The sequence below is a fragment of the Sinocyclocheilus grahami genome, unplaced genomic scaffold (genome assembly GCF_001515645.1).
Source record: "Sinocyclocheilus grahami isolate Dianchi unplaced genomic scaffold, SAMN03320097.WGS_v1.1 scaffold16.1, whole genome shotgun sequence".
Taxonomy (NCBI): Eukaryota; Metazoa; Chordata; class Actinopteri; order Cypriniformes; family Cyprinidae; genus Sinocyclocheilus; species Sinocyclocheilus grahami.
Window position 1 is genome coordinate 3,443,965 of NW_015505195.1, and position 23,517 is coordinate 3,467,481.

Below are 23,517 nucleotides of genomic sequence, written 5' to 3' on the forward strand. Positions count from 1 at the left end.
TTAGATGACTCTATTAATCAATTCGATTTGTCAGTAGTACTTATTACATACAGGTACTTATTTCTTTGCTATTTGTCACTATCTCATTTGTAGAATGCAAATATTCTAGTAACAAATTGCACATTTTTGCTTTTGAGTTCTATCTTTGGTTCACTATTCACTTCCGATCAGTTCTTTTTCCAGTTGTTACTGGTACCTATTCTAACTTTACTAGTAACTATTCATTAGGCACTAATATTTGTATCTGTCCCAGCTTTGTTTGTATTTATGGTTTAGATTCTAGTACCCATTTATGAAACACTACTGTACAGTCTGTTCCAATTTGATCTATAGAATAGTTAGTAAACCTGGAATAGATACCAGCAACAACAATTCGAAGTGAACAGATATTATATGAACTACAAATCTCCATTCTGGGACTGAATATGTTTAAATTGTAAATAGTAACAATAGAACAATTAACCTGCTTGTCATTGATGAGAAAGAGAATAGTAGAAATAAGAAATAGGCCTACTAGTATGTAATATATAAGTACTCATAGTGACTACTCACTAATAATAAGTTCTACTAGTATGTAATAAATAAGTACTCGTAGTGACTGAACAGATACTAATCACTAATAATAAGTTCTACTAGTATGTAATAAATAAGTACTCGTAGTGACTGAACAGATACTAATCACTAATAATAAGTTCTACTAGTATGTAATGGATAAGTACCAAAATGAAATGAAAATAAAAAAATTGGATTACTTTTTTACTGGTTAGTTTTAAGGAATACATTTTAGAAAGACTTGGCTTTATACAGTATCCATTTAGATGTCACTAAGATTCTAATAGCATCTCAATTTAGGCTGTCAAATTTCATGCCTTAAACGACGCATCATTTGTTTTGCAAATTGTGTGAATGAATAATGTCCCTGTCATTCTTGATGAAGTGGATCAGAAGAAATATCTCTAGAAGTGGCCAGTCGCCTGTTTGGAAGTGTGGCAAGTTATTTCTAGAAACACTTGGTGCATAGTGTCACATCCTGAGCTAGTGCCATGTGGTTGGAGATTTGTGGAGAATGGCTGCAGGCTAGTTTTTCATATTCCCACAAAGTCAAAAGAGTTTGCAAAGCTGAGTTATAGTGCAACACAGATCCTGGGGCTCATATACACTGTACTCCACTATTTAACTTCACTGTGTGATCTCTTGCAGCATGTTGTGTAAATGCACGGCATGGTATTCCCTCCTCATGATAAGAGTCTTGTGATGCAGATGCAGATTGTCCTTTGAGTGTGTGTCTTGACTTGTTCTTGTTTAGTCTATCCTTTAAAGAACCCAAAGATTAAAAGTGCTTTTAAAACAAATTAACAAACCATTCAACCATCTGATTCTTATAATGTAGATTATTGTCAAATTGTGGTCCATGAAAAATTCCAAAAGGTTCTTGAGTTGAGTGGCTACTTAAAAAAAAAATCAAAAAATTGCAAACATTGAATTAATAGACTGATTAATAAACACATTATGAATTAAACATATAAACTTAATTTAAACTTAATAAACTTAAAACATTAATTTAATGACCAAGTGTTTCTGTTCTGTTTAGTTACAACTAGTTACAACTGTAACTTACAGTTATCAGTGTATGTGTTTATTGCACACTATCAACTAGTGAATACTCGCCTCATTTGGAGTTTATTAGGAAAAGAGAACAGTGTGTACTTACAGTACTTCAAATTTCAGAGAAATTGCAAAATTTATACAAAAAGTTATGGATTTGTAAAAATGAGGTAACTTAAGATACAGGTTATAAAGTTGCATGATTGTATGAACATATAAGTACAGTAATTGCTTTGACATGGTGGTTTCTCCAAGATAGGTTCTCAGGTTTCAATGCAAACATTTAGTCATTATGAAATCAAACATATTTTGTTAGGGTCATCAGTGTAAAGACTTCAATTGAAATTTTGAATCTGTACTATGACTAGTCATATTATACGTTTTGACTGTACTGATGAATGCTAATGATGTCTTTCATCATAGTTTCCATCATTTCCAAAAATGTTGGCTTTTAACACTTCTAGCATTGCACTTACCTCGGAATAAAAGCTAACAACTTTTAAAGCCTGTTAGAAATTCAAATATCAGTATTTGGTTATCAGCGTTGATTGCACTGCAAGGGATAAAATGCATTTAAGAGAAGTAGAGACAAAATTAAACTACCTTATAATCTGGTTTTCTGAGTAGTGTCTGATGACGTCTGAGTCTTGCAAACAGTTTATTTTTTAGGACTGAAGACTGATATTGCTGCATTTCCTCTGTGCTCGAGAGATATCATCCAGTGCTACATGGCTCGCCAGTGCACGCATGCATTCAAAATGCATTGTTTTTTGTTTTGTAGAGTAAGCGTTTCATACTGCATTTTGATTTTGGGAACTATTTTAAGGTTCTTATCCTGTCTCATCTTATATAAAAGACTGATTAGAGCTCTGAACCCCGAAGGCATCTAATTCTGTCTTACTCAAGTGAAGAGCTTTGAAAGGGCTGTACATCCCATCTCCAGCTTTCAGCTTCTTATACTTGAGGTCATGCAGAAGTTAACAGTAGATACTTTGACCCCACACTGAGCCTGCTGAAATGTAGTAAGTCTGGCACTTTTTAAGTCAAGTTAGATCCATTATCAGGCCAGAAAGAGTTGAGACACATGAAAGCCGGTGCGGTTTGAGATTAGACGGATCATTCAGGAACACCCCTGACTCTGAAGACCTGCAGAGAAGGAGGAAAGAAGGACAGAGAGAGGGAGGTGGGGGATGCACAGTTCTTTGCATTTAAATTTGAATCGGCTTGGTTTGGTCCTGTTGATTAGACTTCATCAGAAGGAACCTGCTGCATTAGCGAGGACTCCCTCATTAACAGTCGATAAACATCAACTTATTTTAACAGAGTAAAAACCTGAAGTTTCAAGGAATCTGGCCCAATTCTCCTGTCACTTGTTTTATCATCCGCTGATAACTAGTGGTCGATAGCATCAGCATTGAAAGATTTGTAGTTGTGTGTCAGTGCTGCTGGCTCACCTACATCCCTGGCAAGCAGGACAGCGCCTGTGGGCAAAGCTTGGCACCCCGTGGCAGATGGAGGATTTCTGTCTATTGGGCTGTCTAGAGGCACACAGAAGCCTGCAGAAGGGAACGTGGCTCTGAGCCTAGCCTGATTGTGGGTCATTGTTACAAGAATTGGATGTGGGACTTTTCCATAAGTAACAATTTGTCATCTTGTTTATAATTAAATGTTTTAATAGAATAGTTCACCCAAAAATGAAAATGTTGTCATTTGATCATTAGGGATGTAACGATGCACCCCGAGCCGGTTGAAAATCGATACAAATATGTGACGACTCAAATCGGTTGAATCACGATACAATTGTGGATAGGAGTTTATAACATTTGGTGAATGGTGAATTATGACTTGTAAAGGCAGAGAATGCTGGGAAACAAACTAAAAAAACATTGAACTGCTTTGAGTATAAACAGTCAGTCGTCATTTTCAAAGGTTTTAACAGTGTTTCAGTGAAATTATCAGGAGAGTACAGATGTAATGCTGTGTGGCAAGATAATAAAAGCTAGTTTACAGGAAATCTCAGTGGCGTGTAATTGCGCCATTGAGATGCAACTGTCCCCGAATTCAGAAGGCCCTAATCAAATTTGCTATCTAGGTCATTTATAAGGCACGTGCTGACCCCAAAAAACTGAGAAAGCAACAGTAAGCAATGTCAGAGAAGAGGATGATGTTTATCATTTGTGTTGCTTATGCACCTCCGTCAGTGTCTTCCAGACGTGTTCTGTCATTTAAATATGCTGTTGGGCTGCACAAACATGGTTTCTTAATGATCTGAATTAATTAATGCATTGTGAACAATTGTTGATTCTGCATGCACTCGCATGGCTTATGCAGCTGGGTGATGTACCGGGTGGAGGTGAGCTCTGGCCTGCTGTCATAGACTGTGCTTGAGCACTACTTACAACAACAACAGCATTCAGCACAGCACAAAAGCCAGCAGAGACTGTAGTTTCATTCTGCTGTCTCTGAACAGAGAAACAAGATGAACTCTGTTGGTGTGGAAGGATATATTTCTGTTGTCCACATGGTGCCATTCACTATACTGTTCATGTGACATTCAATGTTGTCTTAATTGCTAATTAGTATTCAGCAAATAATTTATTATCTAAAGCAGCTGACGCTTACTTTAGAAAGACTTGTTCTTGTTCTTATCACCTTGGTTCATTGGTCATCACCCGTTTGAGAATTTAAACCTTTAACCTTTGAGTTTAAAGTCCAGACCTTTAATCATGATGCATTTTCAACAGTTATTTTTGGTCTTTAAATTGAATTTGTTTAGCAGTGTTCCAACAGCACTGGAACTTTTTTTTGACTGTTTGGATCAGTTTTCTTGTCTGTGTTTGCCCATTTCAGTCAATCTGTGCATTAGTGTTGGAGATTTTTCAGTGACTCTTTCTGCAGGTTATATTGGTATGGCAGTAGGTGGTCTTTATTATGAGTGATGATTGACTCATTCATTCAACTGATTTGTTCAAAACACTGATTCATTCAGAATGACATAAGTGACTGTCTGAATTTGGAATAACATTTTAGTACGTATACTATTTTTACTATTTCTGCAATTAAAGATATGGTAGAAACAGTATGTGATTCTGAATTGAATCACTGATTTTATGAGTGAGTCATGAATTCAAACTCAAAACACTGATTCGTTCAAGAACAAATACTAGCATACTGCATATTAGATATTACTACCTTTACCATAGGCTACCTTTTAATGGAAGAAATATTAATATGATAGTATGCTGCAGCTGTCTTTATGAGCGAGTCATTGAATCATTCACTTGTTAAACAGTTAAACACACTGATATGTTGAGGAAGTAATGAATCAGTTTTGGTTGTTTGCAAATATTTTATTTGGTGGAGCAACAATACACAAAATAATGTGTAATATTGTATCTAAATGTAAGTTACTGAATATTAACTTGTTCAATGAACTGTTCTACATAAGCAATATCACACAATATAGCACAATTGTGCTGTTGTTAATAATAATGCTGCTATTTAGAGCAAAATCACTCTTGCTCATATAATATTGTCTAATTACCATGCTTCTTGGACATGTACCATGGTATTATTTAATACATTGGTAAATTAATATGGCAATTATTCAGAACCATGGTCTTAAGTTTTCTGAGTTAAACACATAACATTTTGTAAGGGTTTTTTGTTCTTGTGGAAACAGCAGACAGGGCTTCTTCAGCATAAGCCTCAGAATTTCCAGTAAAAATAAATCCTCCAAATGTATTCGTAATCACACCAAGTCAAGTTCTGTGCATCTTGCTGAAGCTCTAATGCAGATACAGACGGCCTGGGTGGATGGGGGATTTGGCAATGCGACACTGAAGATGCTGCAAAAACCCCTCTGACAGGAAATATTCTCAGCTAATTTCCTTTGCCAGAGCAGGTGAGGAAGGGCACAAATACACTCTGATTCACACGGTAATAAGTATTAGAGGCTGAATTCACCAGATAGCCATGGCACATCTTTTTCCTCAAAAGGGTTGTTCATCAGAGATTTCTATTTAAGTACTGTAATTTCTTATAAATGTTTTTTAGGCCACTGTTGGTTGGTTTGCTTCCTCAATTTCTTTTCTAATGCAGCCCTGAAATTATTAGAAATATTTAAAAGCATTCTTCCTCATTAGAGTTTCACTCCCCTTACACACACTCTGACTTTGACAGATGGGGCTCTAGTAGTCAAGCAAGCTGTCTACTGTTGATTCTTGGCTCTGTATGCTTCACTCCTGGAGTGGCTCCGCTGAGGGTTGATACGGTGCTTCTGTTTATATACACCACCATATGAAGCTTCAGATAGAGAGAGAAAGGAGATCAGCAGCTCCCCTCTGAGCTGCATCTGCATCTGCCAATAGTTCTCTAACAATCCTTTCAATCACAGCCAGGGCCGTGCACAGACCTTTTAAGGGGCATGTGCTGAAACTAAAAAAGGGCACCCCCCCTTAATGACAAATGAAATAACACAAAATAATAGTCTCAAAAGCTTTAGATTTATTCACTATTAATAACAACCATAATATATGTAGGTACAATACTCAATGGTACGAAACAGTATATAGAAACAGTTGACACAGATTAATGCGTAGTCGACACTTTTCACAATTTAGTAAATCATAGCAGCTTGAATGGCAGTTGTTTATATAGTAATTGATTGTTTCGCTTTGTTAACTTGATTTGATGCTCCAAAATGTATCTTTTTGTATTCTCAGTGCAACCACAAAGTAACAAAACTGTCTTCTACAATCAGTTTTCTCCTTTCTACTCTCTTTTCAAATATAATACAATGACAGTTAAATTTAATAGATATAATAGATATTTGAATCATTGGTTTGCAGTGGTGTTCTGAAATAAGGAGGCATCAAAGTTTTTTTTTTAAATCAAATGAAAATTCCTGTCTCAGTCACATGTTCCTGGTTAAATAAACATTACTTACACTACCAGAAAACAACAACAACAAATACAATTCTATTTGATATTTTTACATTAACAATGTAATCAATATTCTGTTTATTAAAAGTATGAATCTCATCAAGTTTTTAAGCATTTTACATTTATTCCAAAATAATAACTCAAGGCAGTAACAATTTAAACAAAATATTTTATTTGTGAACTTATGTTCAGCTATTCTTTTTAATAGTTAACTTTTAACTATTTTTGAATTATTCGGTTCATCAGTCATCAAAGCTCAGTAAATATTGGTCACAGACACAGAAATTTACTTTAAATTTCAACAAGCTGATTTACTCACTAAAAACTCCCACAGATCATGTTTTCAGACCATTTCAAGTCTTATTTTGACGTAATAAAGTGGTTACATATAAGTGTGTGAGTTGTTTACTTACTTTTTTAAATAAGTCTTCCCATTAATGCCATTATATTGGTCATTCAGACTGATTCACGAACGTAGAACGCACATGAACACAATAGGCGGATAATAATGTACTTATTCAAACAACAAGATCTTTATTTACCCTTGCAGACCTAGTTCAGCTGCTGTAGAACTTCAGTTCATTCAGTCAAGATAGAGGGGGTGGAGTTATGAGCTTTAATGACAGTTTGAGCGGATCCAACAAGATTTAGTCACAAGCTCTTTTTAATACCTTTCATTAGCTAAATATTTGTAAAGCAGACAGACAGATGTAAAGGGTGACCAATATCATTGATTTATTGAAGAAGAAGAAAAACACCATCACCAAAAAAAGGGCACTTCGGAGTATAAGGGCAAAAAGGGCATGTACTCTGCACAGGTTGAGCCCTACCTGTGCACGTGCCTGGTCACAGCAAATTGAGAAAGAGAGGGAGAATGAAAGGATGAAAAGTGCTGAGCATTGCCATTTAAATTCTGCCTGAAAGGGATGAGGGTCACTGCATGGCTGTGCACTTTACTTTTGGTACATTTTCATGCCATATCAGTATCAGTGTACTTGCTGTGAACACTCAATAGTGTAAACTAAATTTTCACATGTTTTTATGTTCATGCATATCTTTAAATTAATACATAATTTTTGGAATATGTGGTTTAATTTGGCACTTTCTTGTCAGCTAAAATATTATTTTTGTTACAAAAATCTAACATGTGACAATTTGACTACAAGTTGATAAAATTGTAGTCAGAATAACTGGATACAATGACATGACTAACAGTGGCAGCTTGTCGGGGGAGGCAGGGGAGGCACAGCTTCCCCATAATTTTGAGGTGAAAGTGGGAGGAGGACGATTCAATGTTAATAAAATTCACAATTAATTTCAGTTCATGTCTCAGAATGTGTATTTTTTGTTTGTAATTTCACAGTTGTAATACCATAACGTGAAAACGCCGCTTTTCTATCGCGAATGTGCCGAATCTGCTGATGTAATTACAACCACTAAGTGATATAGAAGGGGAGGGGGAGGCCGGGGAAGACGCTGAGCTCTCGTGCCTCCGTTGGTAAAAAAATACAGCAGTTGGCTTAATTAAATGGCGCAACAGGCAGCTCTCTTTTGATAGGCCAGGTAAGTGAAATTATATTACCGTGCTGTATGTATGTCGTTTTCTTTACGTTTTCTGACTAAAAGCAACCAAAAAGCCATTTTAAAGTGGTTAAGCAAATAATAATAATAATAATCGGCAGGGATCCCAGACCAATACAATTAGTGTGCCTCCTCTATTTTAAAACCCACGAGCCGCCACTGATGACTAAATCTTTTCCCTTAACTGAAGTTTCAATTTTAGAATTTCAACATAAATTAGAATTGTGGAGATAATTAAACAATATATTCAAATTTGTCCATATTTGTCTTGGGTTTCCTATGCCGGTTAAGCAAGCGCAAATGAGATGAATGGGTATGCTAATAGATTTTTTGGGGTATTACATAGACATTCTTGGTAAAGATGGCTCTAGATAAATTGACTACCAACACTTTTTTTTGTTTGGCAAGAAAACATTAATTTCCATTAACAGTACACTGGTTCTGACAGACTAACTGAGCACCAGATGGATCCTCCAGGGCTCACTCCACACTCACCACAGAATCAGCTCTAGGAGACTTCTAGTCTTCAATGGAAAATTCAGCTGCCAGTGTCACTGTGTTTTGGTGCCAAACCCAAAGGGTAGTTTTGCCATAATCCCAAATGGCTGTTATCTGCTAGCTTGTTATTTAACTGAAACATTAATTTTTTTTGCGTATTATCATGCCATTGGTTGATATTAACAAACGCCTGTGTTAAATGAATACTTTAGCGATAATAAGATGTTAGTGTTAAACATCTTATTAAACATCTTAAACTTAGTATTGATATTGCCATGTCCACCAACATATACATGGTTGACATATAGACCTAATTACAGAGTATGAGAAGCCAATATTTAGAAATTCCTTCTAGTCCCAGTTGGCCCAGTTCGTATTCCGTATTCCGTCTCCTCCACGTTACGCCCTGATGTCTGTTTGGAGCACCCTGAACCGATGACTGAGTCTTATTTTTAGAACAAGCCACGCTGCCAAGCTTGTGTCATCCGTAGGGGTGTAAGGTTGGCCGGGTTGAGTTAATTAAAGGGGTGTGAAAGAAGGAGAGAGGGAGCAAGGCGTAAGCATGAGTATTTCCCTGTCCATGAGAGGTCATGCTGTGCACCGGTTGATGGCCGTCAATGGTGCCAGGAGAGGCCTGGCCAGCCAGAGAAAAGCCCTGTGGTCAGCACTTCATGAGCTGCAGATCCTGCCAGCATCCAGCTCTCAGAAACATAACAGGAATCACACCTCCAACCAGCTCTCTACTGGGCCCACGCCTGGCTCCCACAAACACATCTACTCAAGGACAGCGCTTGAGTATATTATATATATATATATAATATTGTAATATAGTTAAATAATATCTGAAAAAATCTTATAAATATGTCTTTATACATAATATATAGCTGGCGCTGCCTTTATATTTTAGGAAGGTCCTTCACAAAGGGATTGGGTTAAAGCATTTAGTTTGTTTCTACTGATTTTGTTTTGATGTCTGTGGCATTATCATAATATCAGAAAGTATGTCAGAGCTGTGGCACAGTGAGTAATGCTCATCACACACACTTGGAGATGGGTTTCAATCAAGCGGCAACATTCCGGTCTCTCTCGTGAAACCAACAGGGAAGTGACTAAAACTGCAATTCATCGACTGGCCGCTAGAGGCTGGCTCCAGAAGGGAGGGAAGTCCCATAGACTCCCCATGTTAAAATGCCCAAATTTACAGCAGAAAAAAATATGTTTACAGCCTGGTACAAAAGGTGGTTTTGGTCTATATAGCTAATTTTGCCCTTCGTGACAACTTTGAGGGGGGGTGAATTTTTTTTTATAACTCATCCGTTTAAATTATATTAAGCCTTAACGTTCTGCATAATTAATGGCGTGGCCACTTGAGTGACAGGTGGATTGCCGCTGCTGTCACCACTGTCGAGCTAGGTAGGCATGGTTTCAGCAACCAGCTCCCGCCTCTTTGCCCATTTTCGATTATCCGGGAGTGACGCGCTGCCAAGATGGGGATGGCCGGCTCCACCTACTTTAGGCTTCAAAAACGCTCTTCGGAAACCTACGGGTGACGTCACGGACACCACGTCCATGTTTTTATACAGTCTATGGTTTCAATCTAGCATGTGTCCTGATCCCATTCTTTTCTCCCTCCCTCTACTTTGCTGTCTACCTCCACTGTCCTGTCAGGCAAAATCCCATAAAAATGAGGAGGTGTTTCTGAAGGATTCTAACCTGGCTGATGTCAGGATCCTTATTATGAGCCCTTGGTGTTGAGCTGTAGGCTGCTTGCGCATTAGAAATCAGGAACACAAACCTGCCAATAGACACTGAACTGGAAATGCCTGAGCTTACCGTCACATTCTGAGAGTCAACGGTCACTGCCAGGATGTGTTTACAAAAGAGAGTGAGGAAAGATGAGGAGAGGGTAGGAAAGAGGATGAAAATGTTTGTGTGTGTGTGCAGTGATAGAGGCTGTATTACAGAAGAGTGTTCTGTAGTGACTCAGCTCCTTGCACCTGTTGTCTTACCTCAGAGAGTCATTCAGCCACCATATACACAGCTGCAGAATAGACGCATTATGAAACATAACTCAGTTCAACTGATCTGACTTCGAAACTTTCAAAAGCATTTTCGTGTTTCGTTTAGCCCCAGACCTTAAGGACAAATGTTACATTTGGTTTCACTGAATAGACTCGAACCAAAAAATAAAAAATGAATTCAGTAGGCTGCTCAGGCTATTAGCTGAGGTGATGGTTTTATATTTTTGAGTTGGCTGACGTTTACATTCACAAAGAGACACTTTCACAGTGTCATCTGCTCTGCCAGAACATTGAAACAGAGCAAGTATATTTGTGTGTGCACTTCAGTGTAGGTTTGGTCTTATTAAAATTGCCTTGAGTCCTTGCCACTAGCACCTGCATGTGCGTTATAACGTTGATTTCAAATAAATTTAGTTTTTAGTTTTGTTTTTTTAATATAGAATTTATCAGCTATTGGCCATAAAATAAAATAAAGATTAGTTATAGTCGATGAACATCAAACTGAGAGGATAAAAACATTTACAATTTTTCTGATATTTTCCTAGAATAAGTTTGGTAAAAACAACTCCAGATATTATATCTGGGCCATAACCCTCTTTTTCTTTCTTTCAGAACCCTCTAGGAACCCTCTAAATGGAGATGCCATATTTCAAGAATAATTTTTGGGTAAGTCTGTCACATTTCTTATGCGATGGGGTTTTTAATGTTTCAGCTTTGTAGCAGTACAGTAAGAGCAAATGTTTACTCAGTGAATGTTTGGTACAGTTGCCTTGTAAGCAGTTTGGGATTCATATGCTGACTGTTTTAGTCGCATCATTGAAAGTATGAAGGAGGGATGGAGTGAGGATAGAACAAAGAGAGTAAAAAGTGAGAACAAAAGCAGAGGGCCAGGGCTTTGTCAGCTTTCCCACGAGGACAGCCGTGCTCTGCTCTTTCAGCAAACCTGGCAAGGCTATTTCAGGTGTGTCCTACTTTAATACCCAGCCTGCTGTCAAAGAACGAGGGAGAAGAGAGGGGGAAATCAAGGCAGAACGTTGAGGAACCACTGCTACTGAATACAGGCCACATTATAAGAGTACGGAAGCCTTCCTACCAGATAAAGTCGTCCATATGTTAAAGGAATTTACAACATCTGTGCCATCAGATTAGTTTTAGAGATACTTTTGTTGTAATGTGGCATTTTTGCCTGCCTCTAAACATCACTTGAAAGTAAACGGCATACCGTGATCCTGTTTAAATAAGAGTGCACCGATCCGGATTTTTGGAGCCGATCACCAATCGTCGATCACAGGAAGCAGTATCTGCCAATATGATCACCGATCACCAATGTTTTTTAAGCCTTCTTTTTATCATGTAGAATTATTTATAGTGATGCTCCAATCAGGATTTTTACAGACATTCATTCAGGGCTTGAATTTCGTTTTTGAAAATGGGGGGAATTGCCCTCTTAGGTGACTCTTGTGGGGGTATTTTTTAATTTGAGGGGTGGAGGTAGGGGGCTTTTTTATTTTTTGTTGACATTTTTTAAAAATATATAATTATCTCACCTGAATGTTTGATCATGCAGTGCATTTTGTTTTTACAATGGGGCAGTTGCTGCACAATAGCTTACACACAGCACAGGCCTGATTTCGTGAGCTGGATGTGAGGCTGCCTTATGTGTGTGCACTTTGAGTGTGCATCAGCGCACCATCTCTAGAAGAGCACGGAGTGCTGAATGGTTTAAACACTGGCCAGACTTAAAAAGAAATGCAAATTCTAACCTTAAGTGACGATGCAACACTGCCTCGATTGTGCAAGTGACAATTCCTGTGTCAACTGTGCAGCATGCAGCTCGTTTATAGTGCAGTGTTTCCCCTGCCATCCAACGGCACCCCCCGCCCCCCTTGAAGGTCAAGTTAATTTTATTTAATTATATTTTCTCTATAGCGCCAGATCACAACAGAAGTCATTTAAAGTTACCTTTCTTATAGAACAGGTCTATACATTATTCTTTCATTAAGCAAACTAAATAGCCTTATGCTATTTATCTTATTTACACGACGGCGTGTCATTTCAGTCTCTAAGTTATGGTCGCGCTCTCTGTATCACGCACAGCGGAGTTCCGCCCGATGCGCGCCCTCTCACACACACACACAAGTAAGCCCACTCCCACTAGTATTTGTAAATATTAAGCCGCAAAACGATTCATATTTAAATATGAATTCTGCGTGTCTCTGTGTTAATGAATGGCGCAGACGCGCGGTTTTGTGTAGTACTCGTACTGAAACGCTTGTGACGCTTCCGGTTATATTAACGTCTGCCGTCTCACTAATGAGGACATAAAACATGAACAACATCTCCAGAACTGCTCTGAGAGGCACTTCATCAGCATTTGACCGTTTCATTTGAGTAAAACTATCCTCATATCATACACACACAGAAATGTAATGGTATTCACGGCAACCCGTCAAAATAAAAGTTCGGTTTAACTTGAGGGCATTGTGGCAGAAATATATTACTATTGTTGAGTAGAATGTACGTAACAGACTGCTACTACTACTACTAAAATTATTAAAACCTTATTTTTAAGGAATAAGCATTCAATATTTCTTCAATGTTTTAATTGTAATATTAAATGACCTTTATCTTCCCAAAAAAATTCCGCCCGATGCGCGCCCTCTCACACACACACACAAGTAAGCCCACTCCCACTAGTATTTGTAAATATTAAGCCGCAAAACGATTCATATTTAAATATGAATTCTGCGTGTCTCTGTGTTAATGAATGGCGCAGACGCGCGGTTTTGTGTAATACTCGTACTGAAACGCTCGTGACGCTTCCGGTTATATTAATTTAATATAATTAGTTGATTTAAAGCCATTTGCACATTTTGAGAGGGAAAGAGAGAGAGCATGCGGTGATTCACTAACGCTGTTCACGATTCACTGCACGTTGTCAGTTTGAGATCGGCCTTTATAGAGACCGCCAATCAAACTTCCCAAAGTTATTATCAACCGATAGCGATCGGTATCTGATCAATCGGAGCACCGCTATGTTTAATCTGAACAGCCCTTCTTTCATTTGTTGTCTTGACTGAGGTTTTATTTTTGAGTTCCTCTACTGTGTTCTTCTGTGTGGTTGCAGCCTTTGGTCTGCTGACCGGTTTCAGCGAGGTTATTCAGTTGTCTGGCTTTGTGTTGCAGAACTGTGGTAGATGCAGAGACCTTCACTATTGTGTTCTTACACAAAGCTGGTGTAAACCCCATACCCTCCTCCCCCCCAACCCACCCCAAACTCCAAAGCATCCATGCAGAACTATTATTCACTCTGACCCCCTCATCACTCATGCAGACGTATGCAGATGTTCTGTCCTTCACTATTTTCTGTTACTCTGAAAAGCAGTTTTTTAAATCAACATGAAATCAAAGTGACTCATTTTACTTTAATAAACATTTTGGTCTTTTTGTGCTTGATTCATGAACACATGTATGGAGCACCGCTATGTTTAATCTGAACAGCCCTTCTTTCATTTGTTGTCTTGACTGAGGTTTTATTTTTGAGTTCCTCTACTGTGTTCTTCTGTGTGGTTGCAGCCTTTGGTCTGCTGACCGGTTTCAGCGAGGTTATTCAGTTGTCTGGCTTTGTGTTGCAGAACTGTGGTAGATGCAGAGACCTTCACTATTGTGTTCTTACACAAAGCTGGTGTAAACCCCATACCCTCCTCCCCCCCAACCCACCCCAAACTCCAAAGCATCCATGCAGAACTATTATTCACTCTGACCCCCTCATCACTCATGCAGACGTATGCAGATGTTCTGTCCTTCACTATTTTCTGTTACTCTGAAAAGCAGTTTTTAAAATCAACATGAAATCAAAGTGACTCATTTTACTTTAATAAACATTTTGGTCTTTTTGTGCTTGATTCATGAACACACGTATTTTTATTTTTATATTTTGTGTGTTTGTGTGTTTTAATGTACAGTCAGCAGTATTTTAAGTCTTTTAACACTACAGCACCTCTGCATGGAGTTCTGAGAAATGAGCGAACAATCAAATATAATCAAATAACATTAAAATTCTCATCATGATGCAAATGATGATGAAAAAAAAGGAAAAGGAATTCACTGAGAATTATTTTGATTCGGTACTGAAAAGTTTGATTTGAATTTTGATTTGATTCAGTTCAGATTCATTTGATCATATTGCAATTCTAATGTAATTTTTTTTACATTACATAGAGAAAGAAATTCTCTCTCTGGTAATGTGTTAATTTCTGCATAGCAGTATTTCAGACTGACCGCTTCAAACCGCTAATCAGTTTTAAATATTCATTCATTAAATATCCAACTCATAATATATCCAGTCCATAATATCCAGTCATTTGTTTCAGGAATCGGATGGAGAGTGCTGTACATACAAGTTTTCACACAGCCAAAATAGGCATGGAGTACTGTAAAAGAACAAGAACAATGTTGTAGGGCATTTAGCATTCATTTAAGCTTGATTGTGAGTATCGAACAAGACTGTCTGTGTTTCTTATAGTTTAAAAGTATTTTTATTTTTATATTTTTGCTATGATGTTTCTAGGTGGTTATTCTGGTGATCTGGATGGTTGTTAGGGTGATCAGAAGTCAAATGTATTTAAAACACTAATTCTCATGTTGACTGTAAAGAAATTCATTGTCATTCTAATATGTGTCTGTGTGTTTGCATATAATGTGATCATAATTGTGTGTGTTCGTCTGTTGTGTGTGTTCATCCTTCTCTGATGGTTTCTGCAGCAATGAATAAAAACACCGGTGTGAAATGACTGAGACGACACATTTGGGTAATTACTGAAAATGCATGATTAATTAAGTCTCCGAGAGGGAATTCGCAATCGCAGTGATTAAGCAGCACATTCCTTATTTAGCTTGTGCATCTTCATCCTTACAACTGTCTTCAATCTGTTTCTTCCTCAGATGGAAAACAGAGCATTCAGCAGGCTGTCAGATGTTTGTCGCACAACAGAGAGCTCATTTAGCAGCCTAATCAGTTCATTTTGTTTCATTCTGTTTCAGTTTTGTGAGGTAGGATGCGGATTATCTCAGTCTCACATTAAAGTGTTTGTGGCTTTGGAGCTTTGGAAGATGAGAGTTTGGTCTAGAAAATTGTTTAAAGCATGACCGTAGCCCAGGACTCTACAGAGCGTGTATTTTCTTGCCTTTGCCTGTAAAACCACAGACCACACCAGTGCGAGTGAAATATGCTGCCCAATCAGACCTCATGAACTTATATAGTAGTACTATCAGAAATCCAACATTAGACACAAATTAAATTTCATACTGAGATATTGTGTTCAGTTTGATATATTTTTTAAATATTCATTTATGCATTGACCACATTTTTATAATTAAGGTTTATTGTGAAATTGATGTATAGTGTATGAATATTAATTTGGTCATCACGTTGCTTAGTAACCTTCCAGGAGTGTTCAGTCATGTAACTTAATATAATTACGTATTTAAAAATAAGGTTCAGGAATATGTATTATTCAAAATTATTCATAATAAATATTAATGAGCCATTCTTTTATAATAGTATTGCAATAGTAGAATTTGTTACTTAATTAGCACACACTTAACAGTGTCTTTCTTTCAATATATTATGGCTACTGAGCGATTCGTGTATTCGTCCCCATTAATTTGTGTTTTAGGTCATGATCCATCAGTTTCCACTGTCATATTGTGACTGCGGGTGGGCTTTGCTTGTGCATGAAAGTAACCATCTACAACATGTAGCAAGCACTAATTTAATTTTAAACAATCTATTTTTCAGTCTCGTGAGAGAATTCCTCAAGTCAGTGTCTAGTCCTGTCTCCATCTCCAATGGACCACATGATGAGCATGATGTACTTTAAGTCAGTCAGTGTTTTCCCTCTCTCACCTAAGAGCAAATGCAGTTATTCATTATATTCAGAGGTGACAGGTCTGGGCCATGTGTGTGTGTGTTTGTGTGTTTTAATGTACAGTCAGCAGTATTTTAAGTCTTTTAACACTACAGCACCTCTGCATGGAGTTCTGAGAAATGAGCGAACAATCAAATATAATCAAATAACATTAAAATTCTCATCATGATGCAAATGATGATGAAAAAAAAGGAAAAGGAATTCACTGAGAATTATTTTGATTCGGTACTGATTTTTATTGTAAAGTACTTAATTCTTGTGCGAAAGAAGTTCTAAGAATAAAGTTTATTATTATTATTTTCTCAAACATATGAGACTCCCATCTAGTCACAGATTAGTTAATAGGGTTTTTTAAAACATATTAATATTATTTTTATATAAATAAAATGTAGAATTTTTATGTTTTAAAATAAAATTTTATAATTTCAAAGTTGTGCACTTTCTGAAGAAAATGTAAGTTTTGCCAGGGGGGCTGGGTGGTGTTGCTAGGTTGTTAGAGTGATCTGAATGGTTGCTAAGGTAATCTGGGTGAATCGGTTGTGATCAGATAATTATGTTGCTGAGATGCTGAAAAAACTACACAGGATGAAACACAATGACCAAAGATGTCCATCTGTGTGTAGACTAGCTTTTCACCCTTCACAAGTGCCACTTCCTGAGAGGAGAGGTCAAACTGAATTTTTTAACAGCCTTGGGTCTTGTTTTTAACAAGAAGGAATACTTCAGCCTCTCTCTATCACCGACACACACGTATGCCTGTCACCTTATGGAATAAGCCGTCATATGTGTCCCACTCTCTTACAGTTACCAGGGGAACCCTGTCGCTTTAGCAACCGCTATCTTGGTAGGAGACACGTTAATACCGAGTAGTTAGAAGCAGCTTTTGTTTTGGTATATGTTCTGGCTTCTCCAGATTCTATCCTTGGATAGTAGGAATTTTGTCAATTTTTTTTAACCTGGGAAGTTCTTTCTATGGTGTGGAGGTATTTATGGCCAGTGACTGCCCTGGTTCTGTCATCTCTTTCTGTCTCTCCTTTGTTGACAGTTTTCTGTTTGCTCAAAGAAAGGGGGCTATTTTTATACTTGCTAACTTTGACCGCAGGATGTACCGTTGCTTTGTTCCAAAGGTTATCATCTGAGGATCTCCCTACTGGGCCTTGGTCTTTGAGGGAAATCTGTGTGTGTTGTTCTCCTTGCTCACGTGACATGTCTTGCATACACTTCTGTGATATTGTTTTGTTGTTATTTTCACTGTACTACACTGCACTGTGATTTTGAGACATCTTCAAGGAGACGTGAAGGTAGTGATGTTACAAAGAATTAGTGTGTGTTTGAACCAGTTTTGGACCTCAATCAGCTTCATGAAAGCTCGTTTATATAGCATAAACTGAGAAATGACAAATTACAAATGCTGACATTCTGTAGAGGAGCATACTGTATTTTGTGCCTGCTGTAATCAACGGCCCACAGTCAGCAGTCCAATCTTCCAAGTTCCTCTTGCTATTTTTATTTTAACACTTATTTGTTTCTGATGATTAATCATTTTTACACACACTGCAGGAATGTACCTTATGTTGGTGTTTTTCTTTGTTCACAGGGAGAGAAGAATGCAGGTTTCGACATTCTCTACCACAACATGAAGCATGGACAGATCGCCACCAAAGAGTTGGCTGAGTTTGTGCGTGAGAGGTGAGGTGTTGTTTTGGGAGGAGTCGTCATGGTGATGGGGAGGAGGGGTGAGATGGTGTAACTGGTACTGTCAGGAATGTGACGTGAAATTTGTTTTCTACTCCTTTTCTACTCCTCACTTCTTGTGTTTCTAACTCTGCAGTAGCAGTTGTGTTTTTAAAGTGAAATGATAAGTGGAATGTTCGTGTTAGGATGTTTCAATAATGTTATGCTGCATTATACTGTACCTTGTTACTGCAATGTTAAGTCTTATTTGATTTTAATGTTATGTAATACTGTTATATTTATTATTGTCTTATTTGATCTTACTTCATCTTATTGTTTAATGTTTCATGATATTCTGTACTTTATTGTTACTGTAATGTTATGTCTTAGCTACGTTATTATTATTATACATTGCATTTTTGTGATGGTTTGTCTTATATAATCTTACTATATGATGTTATATTTATTTTCCTACAGTTCCTACAGTACGTTGTTAATGTAATGTTTTGTCTTATGTTTTACTGTATAATGTTACATTACATTATGCTGCATTACGTTATTGTGATGTTTTGTCTTATTTGATCATATTATTTAATGTTACATTACATTTTCCTTTGCTCTATTATATTGTCATAGTGTAATGCTTTGTCTGATATTTTACATTATGTTATGTTGTTACAATATTGCAATGTTACGTTATTGCAGTGTTTTGTCTTATTTGATCTTATTACATTGTATCATATTATATTATAGTACAAACGAAACATAGCATAGTATAATGTAATGTGATATCTTAACTGATATCATTGATTCTTATTGTATGGCATATCTTTTTTTGATCAGATCTTTATTATTTTAATATTTTTTTTGCTCTTTGGTCGATTTCTCCACACCACAGTTCTGTTTTTCAGCACACAGCACTGAAGTGTCAAAACACACTAGCCTGAGAACAGCAGAGCAGTCAACAAAGTGTTCACTGTCCACTCATGCACACGTCTACAAATGCAAGGCAGCTCAGCAGTCAGAAAATGCTGTACATGCAGCATATAAAACAGATGAAGAAAGCTTGATCTTCATTTCACCGTTCCACTGACAGCATATGTGGGATGTGTGAGCATTCCTTTTGGTCTGTAGTAGACATTTGAGTTGGAGCTAATTGCAATAATTAAAATGAAATCTCCAAAATGACTCTCTCGTTCTGCAGAGAGAACAGAAACTATTTACAGCTCCGCCAAGCCTCCTGCCAACTTTCATAGTCTTTTCAATCCGTTATAATGGAGCTGGATGCAGGCACTCTCAGTCATGGACTGGAGGATTAAATTGTATTTTTTTTTTATGTTAGAAATCTGTCCACGAAAGCCCTGGAGGAGAGTGCTGAGAAAGTGAGAGAGACAAATAGGTCCCTGATAAAAGCATAGCTTGTGCAATAAATTGCATAAATAGCTTGATCTTCATTTCACCGTTCCACTGACAGCATATGTGGGATGTGTGAGCATTCCTTTTGGTCTGTAGTAGACATTTGAGTTGGAGCTAATTGCAATAATTAAAATGAAATCTCCAAAATGACTCTCTCGTTCTGCAGAGAGAACAGAAACTATTTACAGCTCCGCCAAGCCTCCTGCCAACTTTCATAGTCTTTTCAATCCGTTATAATGGAGCTGGATGCAGGCACTCTCAGTCATGGACTGGAGGATTAAATTGTATTTTTTTTTATGTTAGAAATCTGTCCACGAAAGCCCTGGAGGAGAGTGCTGAGAAAGTGAGAGAGACAAATAGGTCCCTGATAAAAGCATAGCTTGTGCAATAAATTGCATAAATCAATTTTCAAAGGCCATTTTGCATCCACTCAGGACATTGTGCCTCAAAGTGGCTGTGCTCCTTGAAGAATCTGACTTGACTTTTCATTGTGCTGTCCCAACAGAAAGCAAAATTTCACTTATAAGAATCAAATAAGATGTTTTCTAAGAGATAAGGCCAACAATATAGTTTGACGGACTGGGATGATAATGACAACATCCTTTTTCCCATGAGCAGACTCTGAAGTCAGAACAAAAAAGCATGGCTTATCGGAGAAGCAGATCACATAGTGGTTGATAAGAAATATTTGGTCTTTTCAGCTTTGGCCGTGACAATTTGGAAAACTACTGTGTGTTTTCTCACACTTTTTGAGGGGTTTTTGTCCTAATGGTTGCTTTTAAAGTCACTCATGGTTTCCCTTACAAAAACGTACCATGTACGAAACCATACAAATGTAGTGTGTGCACCATTACAAATATATACGCCTAGCAACTTTCATCGAAGAACTGTTGGTGCTAAATCACTTTAATGTGAAAGTATATTTGCTTTTGTGTTTGTAAGCGAATCTATTACCGGCTGACACGCTGTGTGTGTTTGTGTTTGCATATAAGGGCGGCCATCGAGGAGACTTACTCGAAATCCATGAGCAAACTGGCCAAGATTGCTAGCAATGGAAGCCCTCTCGGGTGAGTAACATTATTCCTGTAATTATGAGATTAGGTTTTGACATTTTACAGGCACTATTGACCAGAGTAGGTAACAGTTTTGGACTTTAAGGTATCATGTGTTGAAAATCACTATTACCATATGATTTTGTCATCTAGAGAGGAACAAAACATTAAACATTTTACTCTTGAAAAGTTTGGCCTACTGCTGCCTTACAGATACTTATCAGCAGGGAGATTCAAGAGGATTGTATGTGTGTATTTTTGTGTACAAGTACGTGCGGTTGTGTGTAATTGGTCAAAAAGTCTTTGCTATGGTTAGCTCTTTCCTCTGTTCTCTTCACCTCACTTCCTGTCTGCGTGTGCAAGTTCTCACAAAACAAGCACACAGTGCTTTAACACTGTAAAAACAGACTTTGCAGTGATGCAAAGTGGGTATACAGCCAAACTGTTTAAATAATTAAGAGCACAAATACAAAGCTTATAGAAAATTACCTTTTTTTTAAATGAACTTTGTTTTTGGGTGTCTTGGGGAGTCAGGAGAAGTAGACTTACAAAGGCGAGGAAGCCTGTTGTTTTTCTAATACTGCTGTGCTATAAGAAATCCGAGCGGCTTACGCACTCCCATACATCAGCGTCTTACCACCTGCTTTGCTCCCCAGCACGTTCGCCCCTATGTGGGACGTGTTTCGCGTGTCCTCGGACAAACTGGCCCTCTGCCACCTGGAGCTCATGAGGAAGATGAATGACCTTATCCGTGACATCAACAAGTACAGCGAGGAGCAGGTCAAAATTCACCGCAAGGTAAATGAAGGCCTTTTAGCCTGATAGAATTTCTGTGCATGTCTCTGATCATTTCCGATCCCTTACAGCATTTCAGAATGAGTGCACTGGGTTCTAAATTTGTGCTTAATATCTGTTGTTTATTTAAATATGTTGTGTCTTATGTAGACGAAAGAGGAAGTGATCGGGACTTTGGAGTCAGTGCAGTCTCTTCAGGTGCAGAACACCCACCTGCAGAAGGCCAGAGAAGGCTATCACAGCAAGTGTGTAGAGCTGGAGAGACTGCGCAAAGAAGGAGTGCCTCAGAAAGAGCTGGAAAAGGTGTTTGTGTTTGAGAGAGAAGACTTAAAAGTCCAAAAATGTCAATTCTGTCATCATTTACACACCCTCAGGTCATTGTAAACCTCAAAAAGGACACAAAAGCACCATAGAAGTAACATGCAAGTAGTCTATGCGATTTTAAGTTATTTACAGATAAAATGACCAGTTTGACTTGGGAACTGGATCAGTCTGATTTGTGAACCACATCAACTGGTTCATTAAAACTGATTGTTAACAAACTGCTAACGAAGCAGCTGTCACTACCTTTCTCTTGAATGCGCCATAGACGCAGGCCAATGTTTTTTCAGAATAATGACGCTCGAAAGCATAGAAAAAATTCTTCAAAAAGTATCCTTTTATGTTCCACTAAGGAAAGAAAGTCATACTAGTTTGGAATGACATGAGGGCAGTTTTTTTGGTTGAACTAATCCTTTAAGATAGTAGCCTTCATCCTGTTTTTGTCATCTTAAAAAAATTAAGGCTAAAATTCTAACTTTCTTTTGTATATATATATATATATATATATACCGTATATATATATATATATATACACACACATATTGATCTGTCTCTCTCTCTTTTCTCAGGCTGAGCTGAAATCTAAGAAGGCAGCTGGGTCTTTTGCAGGGTCTATTGAGAAGTTTAACCGTACTGGAAGAGACTTTGAACAGAAAATGAGTGAATCAGCACAGGTTGGTGATTTTTCAGGATTTTTTCCAGCCCTGCTAAGGGCATAAGCACATACCACAGTCGCATGTGTGAAACATTTTTAAAGCAGGGGTTAGCTCACTAGTTCTCATAATCTAGACCTTCAGAGCAAAATTTACAGTATTTCAATGAGCTCAATAAAGCAATGTAAAGTTACCATGGCTACAAGGGCCATTAAAGCAGTCTGTTTGACAAAATGATTACATGCCTAGTCTATTTCTGCCTGGTGTCGACCTGCAAGTATGAATAATTTGAGAGCAAAGAAAGGATGAATCAGTAAAATGTAAGAGTCCTGACATCACTGAGAGCAACGGAGTCGTGGTATCCCTAAATTAGGGCATCAGCAATAATCTTTAAATTATAGAGGCTGACCACTATTAAATGCCAGGGCCAGTTCTATTTAAACTCAGCAAGTTTAAATATAAGGTCCTGATTTACAGAGATCCCAAATAAAATTAGCAAATATGCTTGTACAGCCTAATAAAATGCTTTTCAGCTCCATCTGTTGACTTGTCATCAATGTCAGACAAAAAAAAATCCTTATTTTGCACATGTATTATTCACACATGTACTCAGTTTTCTGTTGTTCCTAATTACAAATAGGATTATCTAAACAGTCCTAAAAAGTACAAAATATAATTTAAAAATAAAACTATAACACAGAAGGTAAAATATTAAAACAACTTTCAGAAGATTTTTGGCTTGATTTTGCTTTAAAAAATGTCATTAATATCAGACTGTAATGACTAAAAGTAGGCAGTGAAGTTATATAATTATTTTATAAAATAGATGTATGTTTTACAATTTAACTGTCTTTAAAAGATATATCAGATCTGTTCTTCTTTTATTTCTTTAATGCAATAAGAAGGTTGAGGCCATATTATATTGTAAATATTCACAATATATACACTTCTGTTCAAAAGTTTGAGAAAATTATGCTTTTATTAAGCAAGGATGCATAAAATTTAGAGAAAAAAAAATACTTTTACA

General features: G+C 37.4%; 1 protein-coding gene across 2 annotated transcripts in view; it reads left to right on the plus strand.

Annotated features, from left to right (window-relative positions):
- LOC107548880 (F-BAR domain only protein 1-like) overlaps positions 1 to 23,517 on the plus strand; it is a 40,647-nt gene that overhangs the window by 1,548 nt on the left and 15,582 nt on the right. For both annotated transcript variants that reach the window (XM_016229728.1, XM_016229738.1), the window contains 6 exons: positions 11,262 to 11,315; positions 18,177 to 18,268; positions 20,662 to 20,736; positions 21,378 to 21,519; positions 21,667 to 21,819; positions 22,407 to 22,511. In XM_016229728.1, the coding sequence (XP_016085214.1) occupies positions 11,283 to 11,315; positions 18,177 to 18,268; positions 20,662 to 20,736; positions 21,378 to 21,519; positions 21,667 to 21,819; positions 22,407 to 22,511 (600 nt within the window). In that variant the 5' untranslated portion in view covers positions 11,262 to 11,282. The remainder of the gene's footprint in view (positions 1 to 11,261; positions 11,316 to 18,176; positions 18,269 to 20,661; positions 20,737 to 21,377; positions 21,520 to 21,666; positions 21,820 to 22,406; positions 22,512 to 23,517) is intronic.